This window comes from Brienomyrus brachyistius, chromosome 7 (genome assembly GCF_023856365.1).
Source record: "Brienomyrus brachyistius isolate T26 chromosome 7, BBRACH_0.4, whole genome shotgun sequence".
NCBI classification, from domain to species: domain Eukaryota; kingdom Metazoa; phylum Chordata; class Actinopteri; order Osteoglossiformes; family Mormyridae; genus Brienomyrus; species Brienomyrus brachyistius.
This window is the reverse complement of record NC_064539.1, coordinates 14511109-14531204: the sequence shown is the minus strand read 5'-3', so window position 1 is coordinate 14531204 and position 20096 is coordinate 14511109. Positions and strand designations below refer to the sequence as shown.

The window sequence follows — 20096 nt, the reverse complement described above, 5'->3', positions numbered from 1 at the left end:
CAAATGAAACCACTGCTGTATTTACTTCTGGAACATTTTTTCACAGCAGAAAAAAGCTGATAGGCCACCCGTCTCCTCAGATGTCTGGTCTGGACAGCTCTATTAGAATGGCTGCTGAGAGGGTGGGCAAACCATAGAAGGATATAGCTAGTCATATAAAGCTAGTCTGGCAGCAACATTCTGAAAGAGCTGGAGCACTTTCATTCTACAATAATGTTGCCAGAAGCTAAGCTATGATCATCAGGGGGAATGCAGGGGTTCTTGGGATACTGCTGGGGAAAAATACGAACAAAGTACATTAATTTAGCAGATGAGTTTATTCAAAGTGACATGAAACTGAGAAAGCAGGGTCAGCTAATCCCTGAAGTAATTGGGGTTAAGGGCCTCATTCGAGGGCACAATGGTGAAACCATTTTACCAGTCATGAGATTTGAACAACTAACCTTCTGATTATAGGTAGAGAGTCCTAAACCACTTAGACACACACCACTCAGAAGCAAGCATTATATCATAATAGATGACTCCTCCATTGTACTGTATGCTGTTCTAGCTCTCTTCCAGTTGTGTTTGAAGCAGTTTCATAGTCAGGCATGAGAGAGTTTTCAAAGTGAAATTATCTTAATTATTGTTGAATGGGGACACATGGTGATTCAGAGTGTAGTACTCTGGCCTCTTACTTTCAGCATTGTCAAATCTCACCCCATGTGCATATCTGCAAATGTTCTTTCCATGTTTCAGTGTTTTTTTTTCAGATTTTTGATTTTCCCTAGAGTCCAAGCACATGAAATTAGGTGAACCGGTGTCTCTAAATTGTCCTTAGTCTGTGATTGTGTGTTACTTGCCTACATGTTACATCCTCGTTTAGGGTCCAGCACAATAAAAAAAGTGTAAAAAGACTATTGCTTTGTTTCCATCTTTCATTGAAAAGCGATATAAAAATACACAAAAGTTCCCTAACTCCATATCTTACCATAAACAGGGAGAAAATAAATCATACTGAATTCTGTTACAATCCCTACTTTCTAGCTACAAAGTGAATACAATATTTACAAATATATACATGCTATTTACAGAAAAGAGTTAAACAATCAAATACATGAGCATAATAAATACAGTCAAATGGTCAAACACTTATGGTTGATCACAGAGAAGTTTACAACAACAGAGAGTGAGACAAATTCAAAGTACTGGTCTCTCACTTCAGTGCTTGGCAGGTCTTCTGTAAAAGGAAGTGCTATGTTGGGAGTGAGCCAATTGGGAAAGAGAGGAATGCTGATGTAGTGGTGGGCAGGATCAGGAATACAAAGACATACCTATAGACATACCCAACCAGCTAGGCAGACCAGATCTGCAAAACAATTATGACTGGGTTGTAACACTCATACCATACGCTTCCTGTAATAGGATAAGTGATTTCAGAAGATATGTGGATGGATGGGTGGACTGAGTTGAATGGTTAAAAAAATTTAAGAAAAGTAACACTTAAAGAAGGCAAGTTAAAGAGAAAATAATGGTGCTGTCAACTTTCCTTTCAAAGAAAGCCCTTTTGAATGTATTTCAGCAAAAGAAGGATTGAAAAAGGAGAATACATTCCACCCATCACTATTTAGATTAAAATGTCAGAATCAAAATCATATGATGGTACAGCTTTTCATAGCTCTTAAATGAGTCCTGAAGGGCACAGGTAAACTAAACACCTGCATGCATTTTCCACTAATGCCAGGGTTCTGAACCAGTGTTATAGAAGATAAGATGATGGTCATATCTGAGTAGGATTGTGACCTTTGATATGTGAAAAACCAAGACACTCGGCCATTTTTTTGGCCATTGTTTTGTAAATATACTATGTTAATAGAGGTAGGAACCTCTAGCTGTTGCCTCTCTTACCTATATTTGTCCTGATGCAGACACAGATGCACTCACGCTGGTCATCTTTGTCTGCTGCTGTCCCTTACTATGTAAAATACAGATATTTTGTTTTTGACAAGTAAATCTATATTGTCTAATTATAATCTATTAACTTGTCTTAATATGTCCAAAGGTATACTCCCTTTATCAATGAAAACATGTTATAATAAAACGTATTGTAGCGAAGAACGAGGAGACTTGCTTGCCGGAACAGAACACGCTTTTTCTTAAAGTCCTAAACAGGACTGTGGCAGGCACCCAACAAGCAATAACCCAAATACACACAGGAGAAACACAAGATGGTTTGACGCCAAACTGAACGGTGCACATACGATGGGCAATTTATACAAGCTAAAAACATGCGAAGATCGGACACAAGACAAGGGAAAACACAAGCGCGACAACAGGGAAATGCAACCATTACAAACAACTATACAAGGGCTATTTACAATTACTCACGAGCATGCCAGGATATGCTGACCCCTGCCGGTACTACAGTATTATAAATGTATTATAAGCAACTTTTTAACTTAATGAATTTGGACAACCTAACATTGGTATTTCTCACCTCTTTTCCATGTGTATTTCTCATCCCGTTTTGCTGCCTGCAGACGTCCCTGCTGTCCCTCAATTAATACTTTAAACTAAAAGCATGAAAAATTAAAGTGTAATCTAACTTCTGCTTTGACCAAAGGTTGCAATTGGTAGATTTTTTTATTTGCTTAATAGAAGACTCTGTTGCATAATTTTCCAGCGCTGCTTTTGCTTCGTATATAACTGAAATTTTAGCTGGAATTAGAAAGGAGTGTATTCCACAAAGCAGTATTTTTTTCATTAGCCAGATAACTTAAACCAAATGTAAGGATTGTCTCATAGGAAGGTCGCTTTCCTCTCCTCCTATTGGACAGTTTTGAAGTTTTGCTTAACTTATCTAGCTAACTGGGAAATTCTGCTTTGTGGAACCCACTTCCCCCTTGGTAGGGTCTTAACCATTCAGAAAAGTTTTCTCTTTTCGCACACTCAGAGTTGTACATTATAAATCGCTTTTTCTTTGACGCTGGTGGCTCGTCGATATTGTTTTGTCGTCATCCTCGTCCGTCACTCTCCCCAGTTCCCAAAACCGACAAAATAAATAGGTTTTTTCTTAAACTAACGTTACCTCTAGCTAGCAAGTCACAGTGGGGTCGTGGATGTGAATGCGCGCGGCAGACCGACAGCCTGCGCAACTACTAGGCAATAAAATAAGTATTTCTGCTACCAATCAAATAAAAGTACAGAGATGGCCAGTCGTCGCCCAGTTGTTAACCCTTTATGGACACGGGATTGGATGTATAAACATAGCCAGCAAAAAAGAATAGCAGAAAAGGGAAACTAAGTCGGGTTGTATTTGAAACAATGAAACTCTTAAAAAAAAACCCGGGACAGTTCATGTTCCGGGGAAGAATATTCATTTTTTTCAGTTGCTCAAAAAGGAGGACAATACCGGAAAAACCGAGCAGGTGCCAACCATATATCTGAGCAGAGAACTTTCATTAGAGATCCTCAATCTTAAACTGGAAACAGAGGAAATGGCCAATAAAATGTTACATTGACAATTAAAGCATTAGTGCGAAGTTAAGAGGGGGTCCTTATAAATGACAGACTAGTCTGAAGAATGATATGAGCTGGAGGAGCAAGGAATGAGGAGAGATTAGAGATCAGTCACGGAGTTACAGTTCAGTAACTTCTTTCCTTACGTTTTAATCCAATGCTTTTAACATTAGTTTTTTAGGCTTCCACAAAGCCATATGACTTTCAAACAACATATCCAGTACAGTCACAGAGGGCCTATAGCAGGAACCACAGGACACAAGGCAAGGAAATAGTCTGGATGGGATACCAGTCCATCAGTGCAGGATTAGAAATAACATGTATGTTCTCAATGATTATGTTGTTGTCTTTGGGGTTGTAAATTATAAACTTGCCGTACTTATAAATTAGGGACAGGAGTTTTCTCATCCGATATATTTTTGTACTGTTTAATGGAAATTACTAGATTACAGTAAAGCGACCAATAAAAGGTTCAAACTTAATCTGTTTATTAGTGAACTATGTTGGTGAAGTACAGGTTCCGAATTTTAATCTACTGAGTAAGAGTCTTACTGTTGACAGAAGATTACCAGTAAATCCCTAATATTTTAATAGAACATTAAGATTATGACACTTCTACAAAGCCTTAAATTTCGTGGAATGACATGTGGAGTGTTTTATACTTGGAGCCTTTTATAACAACAGAAGTGCGGTCAAAGCTGAGTGTTAATTCTTTCACTAACCACCAGAGGGGGCAGGTGTGCAGTACCACTGTTGTGGTTTAATTATTTTTCAGAAAGCATAAATATTTTAACATAATTCCAATAACATTTTATACTATCAGCAAGTTGTGATATGGTAAATCAATTACTCTTTGTTCTATATGTTCATGTTCTCAATAAGTATATATAGTTGGTGCAAAAATCTCATTAACAGATTTGTCGCTTGTTAATCTACTTTATTATTATAATATTATGATATTTATGATATTAACTGAATAACATTAAAAAAATTATCCATCTAACCAACTTACATAACCACTTATCAAGTACAGGATAGCCAGGAGTTAATTGTAAGAATCACAGGGCAACTGACACTTATTCAAGTGTGAACTGAACATTCATGCTCATTCCATGTCAAATCATCACACTTTCGGAGCTCATCGTCACAGATTTTAAGGAAACTTGGGATGCTGATTTGGTCACACGACTATCTCATGAAACTGAAATTCGGCGTGTCTGGGATCAATATTGAGGAAGATGTGAGCGAACAAAGTTTTAAGGGGGGGGTATGACTTTGACTGGCTATATTTACCTTAATGTAAGCTGCACAGAAGTACATTTACATTTACATTTACAGGATTTGGCAGACGCCCTTAGCCAGAGCGACTTACATAAGTGCTTTGAGACTCTGCAATGAATTTCCAATGCTAGCTCAATAAGGACCCCAGCTATGAATACTATCTCTGAGAACTCCATTGAGTAGTGCAGAATTTTTTATTTTTTTTTTTTATTTTTTTTTTTAAAAAAACACACACCAGAATAAGAGTCGAGAAAGAATATAGAAGTTCTACGTCAGGTATTTCTGAAAAAGAAAAGTTTTGAGTCGTCGCTTGAAGTGGTTCTTATATTGTTTTAAAGCTATTGTCCAGCTCTATAGATTGACCAATAATATGCCATCCCATCCATACATCCATCTATTAGCTTCTGCTTTTCCTGGGTTTACCCCACAACATCCAGAGCCTTTAGGTACTCCGGGTGGATCTCGTCCACCCCCAGGGCCCGGCCACCATGCAGCTCTTTAACTATTCTGGCCACCTCAGCCCCAGTGATGAGCAAGTCCACCCCAGCCCCCTCGTGCTCTGTGCCCTCAGATGTCTCAAAGGCAGTACGCATAGATGAATCTGAGGCAGGGTTGAGGAGGTCCTCAAAGTATTCTTTCCACCTCCGGGTGATGTTCCCAGGTGAGGTCAACAGCACCCCCTCCCCACTGTAAACAGCAGGAACCAGGAGCTGCTTCCCCCTCCTGAAATTTTGTACCGTTTGCCAGAACCTTTCTGAGGCCGACCGAAAGTCACTTTCCATGGCCTCACCAAACTCCTCCCACATCCTGGTTTTTGCTTCTGCAACTTCCCAAGCTGTGTTCCGCCTGGCCTGCTAGTACCTGTCAGCTGCCTCCGGAGACCCCAGGCTAATAATTCCCGGTAGGCCTCCTTCTTCAGCTTGACAGCACCCCTCAGCTCTGGTGTCCACCATTGGATACGAGGGTTACTGCCACGGCTGGCACCGACCACCCTGCAGTCACAGCTCTGTACGGTCACTTCCAAAATGGAGGTCCGCAACAGTGACCATTCAGACTCATGTCCCCAACCTCCCCTGGTATGCAATTGGAATTCTCCCGGAGATGCGAGTTAAAGATCCGACGTTCACAACAGACCCTCACTATGCGCTTGGGCCTACCAGGTCTGACCGACTTCCTCCCCTGCCACCTGAGCCAACTCACCACCAGGTGGTGATCAGTTGACAGCTCTGCACCTCTCTTCACCCAAGTGTCCAAGACAGAAGGCTGCAGATCAGATGATACAATTATGAAATCTACCATCAACCAGTAGCCCCGGGAATGTTCGTACCATGTTCACTTATGGACACCCTTATGCTCGAACATGGTGTTTATTATGGACAAACCATGCATTGCACAGAAGTCCAATAACAGAACACCACTCGGGTTCAGATTAGGGAGTCCGTTCCTCCCAATCACCCCCTTCCAGGACACACTATCATCGCCCACGTGAGCGTAGACGTCCCCCAGCAAAACGATGGAACCCCCTCGTAGCACGTTAAGCAGCACCCCACTCCAAGAAGGCTGGTTACTCTGAACTGTTATTCAGCGCATAAGCGCAGATGACAGTCTGAGACCAATCCTCGACCCGAAGGCGCAGGGAGACAGCCATTGTAGCATATTTGTAACCTTAATTAATGTTATTACTTATACCTGTGCTTATTATACTATTGCATGTCAGTTTGGCTGCTATTAAAAAGGCCCATTAGTGATATAAAACCATGTGACGCTACATTTACGTCAAGATATCTCTGCAACACCTTAAAAACCAAAGACCAAATTTTCTGCAGATGTTCATGACATTATGATCTAGCTTTAGTAAAAAATTTATCAATTTTGAAATATAGGTTTTTTGTTATTGAATTTGTAATAATTTAATCGGTTATTACATAGTAATTATTCAAATGGGGATGTCATATTATTTGTTCAATCCATAGAGCTGGACAATAGCTTTAAAACAACATAAGAACCACTTCTGTGCAGGGACGGATTACGGACCGGGTCAGCGGGGCCGCTGCCCAATTTGCAATCAACAATGTATTTTTGTTTGTCTATTTTAGAGGGCCTACATTCTTTGATCCTCTGCCTACAAGGGCCCCTGACCCTATAGGGAGGGCGTTTGGCTGCCAAGGGCCCTTGAATTGTGGTGGTTGTGGTGGTGGTGCTGGTGGTGGTGGGGGGGGCCCTCGCGAACGTTTTGCCCAGGGGCCCACACAACCCATAATCCGTCCCTGCTTCTGTGCACCTTACATTAAGGTAAATATAGCCAAAGTCATCGCCCCCCCCCCCCCCAAAAAAAGTTAACATTTTGTTTGCTTACATCTCCCCCAATATTGATCCCAAACATTTGCAATTTCAGTTTCATGAGTTACTCATGTGACCAAATCAGCTGCCAAGTTTTGTTAAAATCCGGCACGATGAGGTCTGAAAGTGTGATGATTTGACATGGAATGATCCCTCTAAAACATGGTTCCCAAGTAAAACAGGAGAGTTAGGAGAATTTTCTTAAGTTCTGTCATTGCTTGCCCACTATTACTCATGATGTCTAATAGTGCATAATTTATTATAATGCACACCTCTGTTGTGAAAAAAAGGTTTTAAAAGCTTAAGGAAATATAGAGTCTGCTGATTAGAGACTCTGTTGGACCTTGTTCTTAAGCAAAGTGATTACAAAACTTGTTAGTTACAGCATGTATTTAAATATTTGTGTTGCTTTTCCTGTTACCACTACTGAGGAAAGTCCATATCCAACCTACTAATTATTTTTATGAATAGGAATTGTACAGTGAAATTGCAAATTAAATCAAACTTCCTCAGAGAAATTTAGAAAGGGGAGAAAAATCACTGCATAATATAATGATCTATAGAACTATACAAATACCTTCCATTATATGTTTTTGATTACAAAAATATTAAATGGATTTCAACATTTAAATCAAGGCGAATCAATCATTCCACAAACATGAATAATAAATTACAACTTGTGCTTTATCTGGAAAATATAAGACAATTCTTTGATTTTTGTGATTGTGGAGAAAACTACATCTGTTTCAGTGGAATTTTTAAAATTATCACACAATGCATACATATTCAGATTTCAAAATGAATTTTATTGTCAATGAATAAATAAGAATTTACAATACAGACGCTCCTCTACTTATGAACTTTCAACTTACAAATTTTCAGACATACGAACGAAGAGGACTGTAAATCCAAATTGTGCTCATTGGGCTCCCGTTTCCTCTCTGCAACATCAATTTGTTTTTCTGCGCGCCAATTCCGGGTAGTACGACTTCTGGTCGCTACTCCCGCCGAGCAGCAGCGTAGCATGCGTACTCCCTGCGTTCTAGTTCTTTGTACTTGCGTATACCCTTAAAATTATGTTGAATAATGACTTATGACCATTTCAAGTTGCGAATGGCCGTTCGGAACATATCTATTTCATAAGTAGAGGAGCGTCTGTATCTAGAAGATAATAGAAGCATCTCTAATAAAACTCATTACTATCCAGTTTAGAGAATTTGGCTGTCATTTTGCCTATCACTTCACAATGCAGGAAATCAATTCTGTCTCTTGGTAAATGTGTATTTTCCACTGTTCCAGTTTTTTGGTACATGGGATGGCAAAATATTAATCTCATATGCTTTGTGAAACTCAATGGAATGTGATCAGATTTGGGTGAAGTTTTATTGTTATGATAACTGAAAGGATAAGACAGTCAATAATCACACATATTGCAAAAAGGTAAAAATTCCACATAAAGTACCGTCACCTCCAGCATCTAAAGAGACACTAAGTACAAAGAATAGTTTTGATCCACTCTGACTGCCATTATTTTATACTACAATAAAATCTTTGTTGATTCTCATTTGTTATCTATTACTATGCAATATTTGTAACTCTTAATACTGAAAATTAACGGTGATTGTTTAGAAAGTATTGTGTCAGAAATTTCCACATCTGAACTTTGATATGCAGCTGCCCCCTCCCCAAAGCAATCATTAATAGACAGTTTTGTTAAAGTACTGGAGTGCAAGTCTGGTTATCTGGTGTTACACTCTGTTCCCCCATCATGAGGATCACAGCAGCTTTCTATGTTTCCTTCTGCATTTTTCAGCAAATCACCGCTGGCACCCGGAACGACCAGGAGTATGAGTTTGCCGTACACTGCGCAACAGCACATACAGATTGCTGAAATTACTACCAAACTTTTAATAATTTTGTGGTTACCAAAAATGATTGAAGGATGATTAGAAAAATAAGAGGCAAAGTTATACTCGTTGTGCTGACTCAGTGGACCTTGTCTCTGCTCCAGTGGTGGAAGTACCAGCAAACGGATGGTGAGGGAAGTTAATGCCCCTGCGGCGGTCGACTGCAAAATGAGCCCCTGGAGCGAGTGGAGCGGGTGTGATCCATGTTCCAAACGTATGGTGAGTGGTTGCAACATATGAATGTTCACCAGACATCCTAGAAGCCTAAGGGTGGCAAGATCATTATAGAAAAACATGTGAAATTCAGAGTATTTGGGAAAAACGAATCCATGATTATAATTGGAATATGTAACCAGTTCGGTTTTTCCGTTTTAAGTTCCGCTCCAGGAGCATAGATGTTTTTGGGCAGTTCAATGGCCACCCATGCAACCAGCGCCTAGGGGATTGGAAGACCTGCAAGACAGATCATGTCTGTGAGGAGGAAGTAAAGCATCCTTGTTCAGAAACTGAATTTCAGTGTGACTCAGGTACATTAATTGTCAATCCAAATAACTGTCAATCCAAATAAATGCATATACGGTATATTCTATTCTAAAGTAGCGTAGACCTACACTGTATGGACAAACGTATTGGGACAAACATCTTAATCATTGAATCTGGATGTTTCATTCAGACCCATTGCTGCAGGTGTATAAAATCAAGCACCTATAGCTGTCCAGTCAAGTTACCAAACATTAGTGAAAGAATGCATAGCTCTGAAGAGCTTGATGGGAGGGTATGTGATATTAATGCAACATGGAGAAATTCATCATTCTTTTAATATGTTTCCCATGGCTCCGTCAGAATGTCCCTTGGAGTCTTGGTAGATCCTTTGCTTCTCTTACTCAATTTGGTGGATCTTCAATTTTATTTTCATTCTCATTTTATTTGTTTTACTCTCTGCTTTGCAACTGCCCACTTTTTTAAGCTTATACATATATCAACTATAGATTAAATTATGTTTACAATATTTTCGCAATTATTATAATTGAATACAATGAGAACCCAATCATTACAACTGAACACGGTTCACAGAGATAAGCATCATCTGATTTTATCAATAATCGCTGCTATTGAAGCTAGCTATAATTTTCTAATAGAAGTAATCTATTTCAATAGTTTAATTAAAATTTGCCTTTCATATTGTTGTTTGGTATAATGCATGAACGTCAGATTTCAATTAAAAAAATCCATATAATATAAAGACAATTATGTTTATTATATCCTTTTAATTGAAGGACTGTGCATTAAAAATAGACTAGTATGCAATGGGGACAATGATTGTGGAGATTTTTCTGATGAAGACACCTGTGAGGAAGTTAAGCGTGCACCCTGTGGAAAACAGGAGCTGGAGCTATCTGACCTGGGTAGAACAGCTGGATATGGGTAAGTTCCTGTAACGTCCAGCCTGCCACATCCACCTGACCTTACTGTCTCCTCCCTGGCATGGCCCTAACAAGCCACACCTGGCACTCCTTTGTTTTATCTCTGGTTCCTGCCCTTGTGTTAATCACTCAAGCTGCCTCTCATTTGCTTCCTCGTCAATCTTCTATAAAAGTGCTTCCCAGTCCTGTCTTCCCCAGTCCCATCACTGACATCAAACCTGTGTGTTGCCAGTGCCTTCCCTTGTTCCTGTCCTCCCAGTTTGAATCCGTTGCGATCCCGTTTATTTCCTGTATTTGTTCTTAAGATCAATAAAACGCCTTTTATTTCATTACCACGCCTGCCCCCAACCTTCGTGCCTTGGCTCGTAGCAGTTCCTTCAAATTCTCTCCTCTTGATGACACATTGCAATTCTCCATGTTCTCCCCATGACTGCTTCAGGTTCTTTGCAGAATTAAAAAGTAAGCAGCTAAGGTGAACATTTGCAACATGCACTTAGGTTTCTTTGAATTGCACCTAATGTGTGAGTGTGTGCTCCCTGATGGGATAGCATCTATGCCCTGCGCTTCCTGGGTTTACTAAAGCTATTTACTAAATAGGTTGATCTGGGGAATCATGGATTTTACTTCTCATCTTGATATCATTTTGTAATCATTAGTTATGTTCCTCTGTTTAAATAGCATCAACATCTTCGGTTCAGACCCAAGAAGCAATGCCTTCGACAATGAATTGTTTAATGGCTTGTGCAGACGCGTGAAGGACACAAACACATTAAAATATCATCGCCTCCCTTGGAATGTAGCCACTTTGGACTATGTGGTGGGTTTACTGTTCAGCTTTTTTGCTTTTTTGGCTACTTGTTTTGTAATTAAGAAAATGATCATTTTCTGCACACTTGTGGCACCCATTTTATATATATATATATATATATATATATATATATATATATATATATATATAACCTTATAAGTAAGTTTATATGCTGTTGAACTTATATCATTATAATCTGTTTTGTCATGAGTTGTTTTGCTCTTCAGCTTATCTTTGTTTGCCTAATGAATCACGTGCTAAACAGTAAATGTTTTGTCCAGACCGCTGCAGATGAACAGATTTCAAGGGAAATATTTCATGAAGCCAATTCTCTTCTGAAAGAAATTTTAAAGGAAAAAACGCAGTCGCTAAAAGCTGAACTTTCTTTCAAATTCACTCTAAGTGAATCAGAAAATGCCACTTCTTTGAATGTGACATTTAAAAATGAAAAGAAGGAAACCATAAAAGTTGTCAGTCAATATTCTACTATTAAGGTATGTATCAAAATATTAAGTTAATATAAATTTGACACAAGATGTGGAAAGTACAGTTGTCATGACCACGTTGCTATGTAATTGCGATTCTATATATACCATATGTGCAATAATCACCAGGGGCCTGGTTGCCCAAAACACCTTAAGTTTTCCCTTTAAGTATGACACTTAAGGTTTAGTTTCTCCTTAGCTTATAGCAGCGGTGTCCAATCTTATCCGCAAAGGGCCGGTGTATATGCAGGTTTTTGGGGTAACCTGTAGGTTAAGTGTTCAAACCCAGGTGTGAGAACACTTCAGCCTATCAGTCCTCTTAGTAATCTAATTAGGGAGTTGCAGCAAAAATCCATATACCTAATTTGCGGATAAGATTGGACACCCCTGGCTTACAGATTTATTTAAGGGTCCCTTAAAAAGTTTCCATAGTTGGGGAAAAAAATTAACTGCACTGAAAAACATTTTACAGCAATAATATTGTACAGTTTCCATGGAGAACGTTTGTGTGCTTGCCCTGCTGCTCCTGATACCTGTTATCGCCTCCAACGTTAATTTTATTGACAAAAATGTTGACGAGGTTTTTTGTGTGACGATAATTAAAACAAAAACATGATTCTAATGTATGTTTAATGACAATGACGACATAAGGGGAATAACTTAAAAACAGTATACCTCGAACACCTCTTAACTCGACCAACTCGGACACTGAACTGGTCTGTTGAATTTTCTTTGACTTGAAGCCTACCTCGATTTTAGAACTCGAATATTCCTGCTAAAACTTATATGAGTTGAGACGTGTTCAGCTTTACCAATTTGGACATAGAATGGGTTAGTCAAGAAAATGTCTAAACCCAACTCTACCTAAAATATACCTGCTAAAACTTGAACAGATCATGTCGTATCTCTGATGGGCTGACACGAAGGAAAACAAACCTACTGGGATTCTGATGCCCTATGAATCGCTCTCAGTCTCACCTCCCGACCGAATTTCAAGGTGCGATAGCTGTGTTCCTGTGTTCAGTAATTTTTTGTTATCTACAGTACATTTAGTGATACAGTAATCATGGCCCCTATAAGAAAGTTTGCAGTGACAGCAGCAAATCAAAGAGGAAACTGTTGAGAGTAATTGTAGAACTTAATGAAATTATAGTGAGACTTTAAGGTGGTGCATGTCTGTCTGCTCTCGCTTCGGAGTATGGGATTGTCATTTATTTTATGTTTATTGCTTTTGCGTGGGTGCCTTTTCATGTGTGTATTAGTTGTATATTGATTGTGAATGCTTTTTATAATTAGGTAGGTAAGTAGGTCTAGATATGTTTAAATAGGCAAACATTTGGGCAGTCTGGAACAATTAAATTAATTTACATTATTTCTTATGGGAAAATTCGACTTGGACCTCGACCAAATTGCAACTCGGCCAGCCTTCTGGAACGAATTATCTTCATGTTCCAAGGTACCACTGTACTTATGTGAACATTTGTGCAACCAGCTTCAGGGCTTTAGATGACGGGTGAATCATTTGTCCGGAAGCGCCAAGGAAGGGGGCGACGGACGGGAGGAGGCAAAACAGGACCTGAAAAACAAAAACAGAATCAACAACGTGGGACCGGGAACAAGACAGAGGCACAGAACACAGCGAGAGACAAGACAAAGGACAAAACCTGACAGAGGGTCGGGAAAGCAGACAGACAGACGAGAAAGGGCGAAACAGACGGCACAGGCAGGACACAAGGGCCAGGAGTGAACGGAGGGAACACAGGAGGACGAGGAGCAGAGACAGGAGGAACAAAGCAAGGGGGAGCAGAGACAGGAGGAGCAAAGGGACCAGGGACGGGAACAGGAGGAACGAAGGGACGTGGGACCGACAAAGGGGCCAAGGAAGGAGGGAAAGAAGCAGGGGAGCAGGGAGAGAAGGCGGGGGAACAAAGGGGAGCCCGAGGGAGACCCAGCGGGTGATGGGCAGCAGCTGGAGGGGCCGCAGGCGGCTGGGAGGCCGGAGCCGGAGGGGACCTCGGAGGGGCCGAGGAGGCAGGGCGAGGGACCCACGGAGGGGCCAGGGAGGGAGCAGGAGGGAGCACAGGGGAAGGGGACGAGGGAGCTGGAAGGGGGCTGGGCGAAGGCAACGCGAGGGGGAGAGCCGCTGCAGGCGGCGTCGTCCTCCGACGAGCCGAAGGTGGGGGCCCCGCAGGCGACCGAGGAGCCGCCGTCGGGGAGTCCCCCGGCAACCGACCAGGTACCGGAGGGGGGAGCGAGGCAGGGCGCCGAGGCACCGGAGCGGGACCCGCAGGCGACAGTCGATCCGGAGGACCAGGACCCGCGGGCGCCAACCGAGCCCCAGCGCAGACGAGGCAGGGCGAGCCAGGGGGCAGGGTGGGTGGGACCCCAGCCCTGCGTCCGTGCCCCCTCCCCCTGCGGGACACAGACATGCCGACCCCAGGTCGGGGTCGACGTCGCCGGGGCGAGGGACAAGGAGTTACAAGTGCTGTCCCAGAGGGGTCCCATTCCAGCTCCTCCACCTCCGAAGAGGGAGGAGCCAAGATGGAGTCGTCCGGGACCACCTCGGGGACTAGGGTGAAAGGAACTGGGGCAGCAGGCGGAGGGGGCGCCTCTGGAGCTGCTGCAGGCGGAGGGGGCGCCTCTGGAGCTGCTGCAGACGGAGGGGGCGCCTCTGGAGCTGCTGCAGGCGGAGGGGGCGCCTCTGGAGCTGCTGCAGGCGGAGGGGGCGCCTCTGGAGCGACTGGAGCGTGGTCATGGGATGGAGCTGCAGGCTGTGGGGGCGCCGGCCCGGGAGCTGCAGGCTGTGGGGGCGCCGGCCCGGGAGCTGCAGGCTGTGGGGGCGCCAGCCCGGGAGCTGCAGGCAGGGGGAGCTGCGCAGGTGGCTGCGCAGGCGAAGGCGACTGCACGGGCGCTGGGTCCGCGGGCAGCGGCGGCCGTGCGGGAGCGGGATCCGCGGGCAGCGGCGGCCGTGCGGGAGTGGGATCCGCGGGCGGGAGCGGCAGCTGCGCAGGCGAACGCGGGAGCGGCAGCTGCGCAGGCGAAGGCGGGAGCGGCAGCTGCCGGGGCTCAGGGTCCGCAGTTCTCCGGAGCAGGATCAGCCTCTGGAGGTCTTCAATTAAGATATCCAGGTCAGCTGGAGATGAAGCGGGAGTGAATGCGGCGAACCCCTCCCTGAGCTGCCTGGCGAGTAGGTCCACCTCTGGTGAACCTCGCCCGTTCGGTTCATCCATCACCCTCCAGTACAACCCCTGGAGGGTGAAGAACCGGTTGGCCAGGACCGCGGGCGAAACTGGTGTGGTCCCTTTAACAGAGCAGAGGCACCTTTTTGACAATTCAAATGTCTAACTCCACAATAATCTTTCAGTGAACTTTCATCACTTTAATGGAAGACAAGTAAATTATGTAACTAAACTTACAGACTGACTGCTACCTTTTAGGCAATCTTTTAAGCAACATGTTGATTTTATTTCTTTTTTCAGCACAGGAGTTTTATGCGAGTTAAAGGCAAGGTTCAGCTAAGCACATTCAGAATGAGGTCAAGAGATCCCATGTTGACAGAAATCTTTCTAAACGACATATCCTATTTACCAGTGGAGTACAACAAAGGGGAATACTTCAGATTCTTGGAAGATTATGGAACACATTATGCAATGTCTGGAAAGTCAGGCGGCGAATATGAACTTGTCTATGTCATAAACAAGGAAGTCATGAAGACAACAAGTATGCTGTCTGAAAAATCACAGTTTTATAATCTTATTAATTACTTATGAAGTATACCCTAGTACTGAAGACTGTAACCATATAATATTTGTTTTGATTTATTATGTTATATTAGTGGACATTAATATAAAAACATGAAATTGCATGCAGTATTGCTGAAGAACAGTAGTGGTATAAAAAAGATATATTTAATAGAATATTACAGAATTTTATTCTAAACTAATCTGGTTGATTTCAAACAGATGTGGAATCTTAAGTAATCAAACCAGCCCTTTTCAATATTTTGTTCATTACAGAAATGACAGAGCAGAAAATCCAAGACTGCCTCAACCTTGACCTCTCTGTTAAATTCGAGCTTGATACCACTGGGAAACTAGACACAGAAAATTGTGAAAAAGTGACGGTTTCAGCTAATGGTTAGTTCATTGATGAAAAGTTACCATGACATCTCTGTGTGGCAAGAGAACCATTAAACTGAACACTTTTTGAGAAATATTTGACCCCTACCTGGCTTTTCCACATAGAAACTGGAAATAATGATGCACTCATTGACAAGGTGGTGACGTCCATCAATGGAGGCACAATAGTAGCTGCTACTTCCCTGAAGACTAAAATAGAGAAAACTGGTGTGCTGGATCCGGAAGCCTTCGTTCAGTGGGCTAAATCACTTCATGATGCGCCTGTTCTGCTCTCCAGTCAAGTATGAATATACAATAAAACGCAGCATGACTTAACATAGTTTCCTCATTGAATAATAAATTTTTTATTTGGCCTGAAGAAGTCAAATGCTTTGTCATTGTCGCTGGTTTGCCTTTGCTTTCCTGGTGCATGACAGATGGAGTTGTATTTACTATTTTCTTTTACGGACAGGTGGAGCCTATCTTGTCTCTGATTCCTGTAAATATGCCTCATGCTGAAACCAAGAAAAGCAACATAGAGAGAGCGACTGAAGATTACATCGCTGAGTATAGTGTGTGCAAGTGCCAGCCCTGCCAGAATGGGGGCACGGTGGCAATGATCGACGGTCAGTGCCTGTGTCTGTGCACACCCCAGTTTGAGGGACTGGCATGTCAGACACTTAAGTCTGACTTAATGGCGGGTAGGTCACTTTATATAATTATATCATGGGGCCAGATGAGTAATTATCATTTCCTATTTTGTGTCCATATACACAGTTGTCAATCACCTTACTCCTGTGGTTGGCGATCCTGCATCTTTCTTTTCTATGTTTTCACATCAGCTTTTGTTTTGGCAGGAAATATTATCCAGGAAGGAAATTGGAACTGCTGGTCTCTCTGGTCAAGCTGCAAGGCCGGTCAACGCTCTCGAACCCGCAGCTGCAATACAAAAGGTTTATCTAGTGGTAGTTGCAAAGGGGACACTATAAATGCCGAAAACTGCTGAATAGATTAAGGGTTTTGCTACACATTTCAGGAGAACTAGACTAATAGGAGCATTCATACTCATTTATATTCAGATGCTGTTTATGTTTTCTAGAAATGTTGTTACATTTTAAAGGTTTTCTTTACTACCTAAACTGCCTAATCTTTAAAAGAGGGAAAGAATATTTGCTCATGTGATGCAGCACTAGAATTCCAGATGCAAATTCTCTATATATCATCTGTATATTTGCTCAAAATTCAAACTTGCTTATGTTTTATTAGGCAAACACATTGACAAATAAAGGGTATATCCAAATCAGTTCCTTGATGTAAAGTGTATTATTGTTGATGTTCATTTATTTTTTTCCCTTTAACTACATAATTAGCATTACACTACTTTGTGCTCATTTATTTAGCAGGCACACAATGAGAATATTTGGAGGACAAAGGCTTTTATCAAGGACCCAAATGTGATATGATTACTCTGCCAAACCTTCTTGTCACAAACCATAACACAGTGAGATTGATATTGCATCACACACAGCAGCAATGAAACAAAAAACTTCAAAATTTTTGAAGTGACTCGCTAAAATTTAACCTCAAGCACAGGTAAGGATTGAGGTTTGTTAACATGTATATCAGGGACCCCACAGACATAATTGCATGGAAATGCTCCCAGGAGTGATGTTTATTTAAGGAGAAGGAGAAAGGCAAAGGATTAGGGGTGGTTTGTGCTCAGCAGGAACTACTTCCTACTACCAATCAGGAGGGGCTTGATTCTTAAAGAGCTGACTGGATGGTTAAGAAGCATAAGTCCCCGCGAGCTGGTTGTTGTCCAAGCTGCCTATTGGTAAGAAGCAGAGAAATCATAAACATTTTGTTTACCCGTCAAACTCTCACTTTATTCTTGACACAGGAATCAGAGCAGAAGATTATGCCATACATGGTTTGTGGATTTATTAATCTCAGAATTCCGAGTTTTTAATCGCAGAATTCTGACTTATTACGTCAGAATTCTGAGATAAATAAGTCAGAATTCTGAGAGAAAAAAAGTCAGAATCCCGACTTAAGTCAGATTTCCTACTTAGTGAGTCAGAATTCTGAGATAAAAAAGTCAGAATTTTGACTTGTCAGAATTCTGAGATAAAAAAGTCAGAATTCTGAGATAAAAAAAGTCAGAATTCTGACTTATTAACTCAGAATTCTGAGATAAAGTCAGAATCCCGACAAGTCATTTCCGACTTCAGTCAGAATTCTGAGATAAAAAAAAGTCCGAATTTTGACTTGTCCGAATTCTGAGATAAAAAAGTCCGAATTCTGACTTAAGTCGGAATTCTGAGATAAAAAATTCAGAATTCTGAGATAAAGTCAGAATCCCGACTTAAGTCCTATTCGACTTAAGTCGGAATTCTGACAAGTCAGAATTCTGAGATAAAAAAGTCAGAATTTTGACTTGTCCAAATTCTGAGATAAAAAAATCTGAATTCTGAGATAAAAAAGTAAGAATTCTGACTTAATAAGTCGTCGGAATTCTGAGATAAAAAAGTCAGAATTCTGAGATAAAGTCAGAATCCCGATTTAAGTATTTTCGACTCGTCGGAATTCTGACTTAAGTCAGAATTCTGAGATAAAAAAGTCAGAATTTTGACTTGTCGGAATTCTGTGATAAAAAAGTCAGAATTTTGACTTGTCAGAATTCTGAGATAAAAAAGTCAGAGTTTTGACTTGTCCGAATTGTGAGATAAAAAAGTCAGAATTCTGAGATAAAAAAGTCAGAATTTTGACTTGTCAGAATTCTGAGATAAAAAAGTCAGAATTCTGAGATAAAAAAGTCAGAATTCTGACTTAAGTCGGAATTCTGAGATAAAAAAGTCAGAATTTTGACTTGTCCGAATTCTGAGATAAAAAAGTCAGAATTCTGACTTAAGTCGGAATTCTGAGATAAAAAAGTCAGAATACTGAGATAAAAAAGTCAGAATTCTGACTTAATAAATCAGAATTCTGACTTAATAATTCGGAATTCTGAGATAAAAAAGTCAGAATTCTGAGATAAAAAAAGTCAGAATTCTGACTTAATAAATCAGAATTCTGACTTAATAATTCGGAATTCTGAGATAAAAAAAGTCAGAATTCTGAGATAAAGTCAGAATCCTTACTAAGTCATTTTTGACTTAAGTCGGAATTCTGACTTAAGTCAGAATTCTGAGATAAAAAAGTCAGAATTTTGACTTGTCCGAATTCTGAGATAAAAAAGTCAGAATTCTGAGATAAAAAAGTCAGAATTCTGACTTATTAAGATAAAAAAGTCACAGTGTATCATTTTCATTATTAGGTCCGACAGCGTTGTTGATGTTGTCCATTTCTTCTAATAAGGCTTTGGGTATAGGAGCGGGAGGTGTTGCTCCATCCATACCTGCTGATTCAGGTATGAAAAGGTGAACAGACAAAAGACAAACTTTTTTTTCTTAGGATTCTTTAATGAGAAATACGGCGTGTCAAGTTTTAGGTTACCGAGGATTCCTAATTTCTTTGATTGTCATGGTGTTTATTTCGTTTGTAGTTATGCGCAGACACCGACGGTAAGCTCGACCCAGGGATGATCTACGACGGGGGAAAATAACAGGTGCATGGGGAAAACTAAACAGGATATGGGTAAAACTACTGGACCCCCCAACTTCAAAGCAGAAAATATCTTGTTATATACTGAAAGACAAAATGTCAGTTTGATGTGTGGCTTTTCTATTCCGTCTCTTAGCCATCAGACAGGTGCACAAACATGGGAGCGCTGCAGTGGTGGGGGTCACACACTACCCCTCACCGCTCTCTAATATGGCCAGCCTACAGAGGGCCAGCTTACAGAGGGCCAGCTTACAGAGGGGCAGCCTACAGAAGGCCAGCTTACAGAGGGCTAGCTTATAGAGGGGCAGCCGCGGAGGGCCAGCTCACAGGGACCCACCCTCAGAGACCCAGTCTACAGAGGGGGAGCCGCAGAGACCCAGCCTACAGAGGGTCAGCCACAGAGGACTGTAGTATCCGCAACATTTCCAGCCTCCGGACCGGAATCATTCACCTTCCAACAGTACCGCATCAACGGCAGCGGTAGACCCCGGTGGCAGACCCTAGCAGCAGCAAAAACAAATAGAATAAAATAAATAATAACCAACCATAACTAATTTCATATCCCCAACATCCATGAACAATTTTTGTGACATCACGTGGCCCACGCCTGGGCCCTGCCCCCTTTTCACCTT

At 41.5% G+C, this 20096-nt stretch overlaps 2 protein-coding genes across 2 annotated transcripts in view; one reads left to right on the top strand and one right to left on the bottom strand.

The window, feature by feature from the left end:
• dab2 (DAB adaptor protein 2) overlaps positions 1-3065 on the bottom strand; it is a 33554-nt gene extending 30489 nt beyond the window's left edge. The window contains exon 1 of the mRNA XM_049019827.1: positions 2477-3065. The gene's annotated coding sequence lies outside the window, so the exon portion shown is untranslated. The remainder of the gene's footprint in view (positions 1-2476) is intronic.
• A 5759-nt stretch (positions 3066-8824) lies between these two features.
• On the top strand, positions 8825-17164 carry c9 (complement component 9). Its single transcript, XM_049021011.1, has 11 exons — positions 8825-8964; positions 9131-9245; positions 9403-9553; positions 10304-10451; positions 11129-11267; positions 11540-11752; positions 15223-15463; positions 15760-15879; positions 15988-16163; positions 16334-16562; positions 16719-17164. Exons 1-11 carry the CDS (start codon positions 8888-8890, stop codon positions 16865-16867), a joined length of 1758 nt encoding a protein of 585 aa, XP_048876968.1. The 5' UTR covers positions 8825-8887; the 3' UTR covers positions 16868-17164.
• The last annotated feature ends 2932 nt before the right edge of the window (positions 17165-20096 follow it).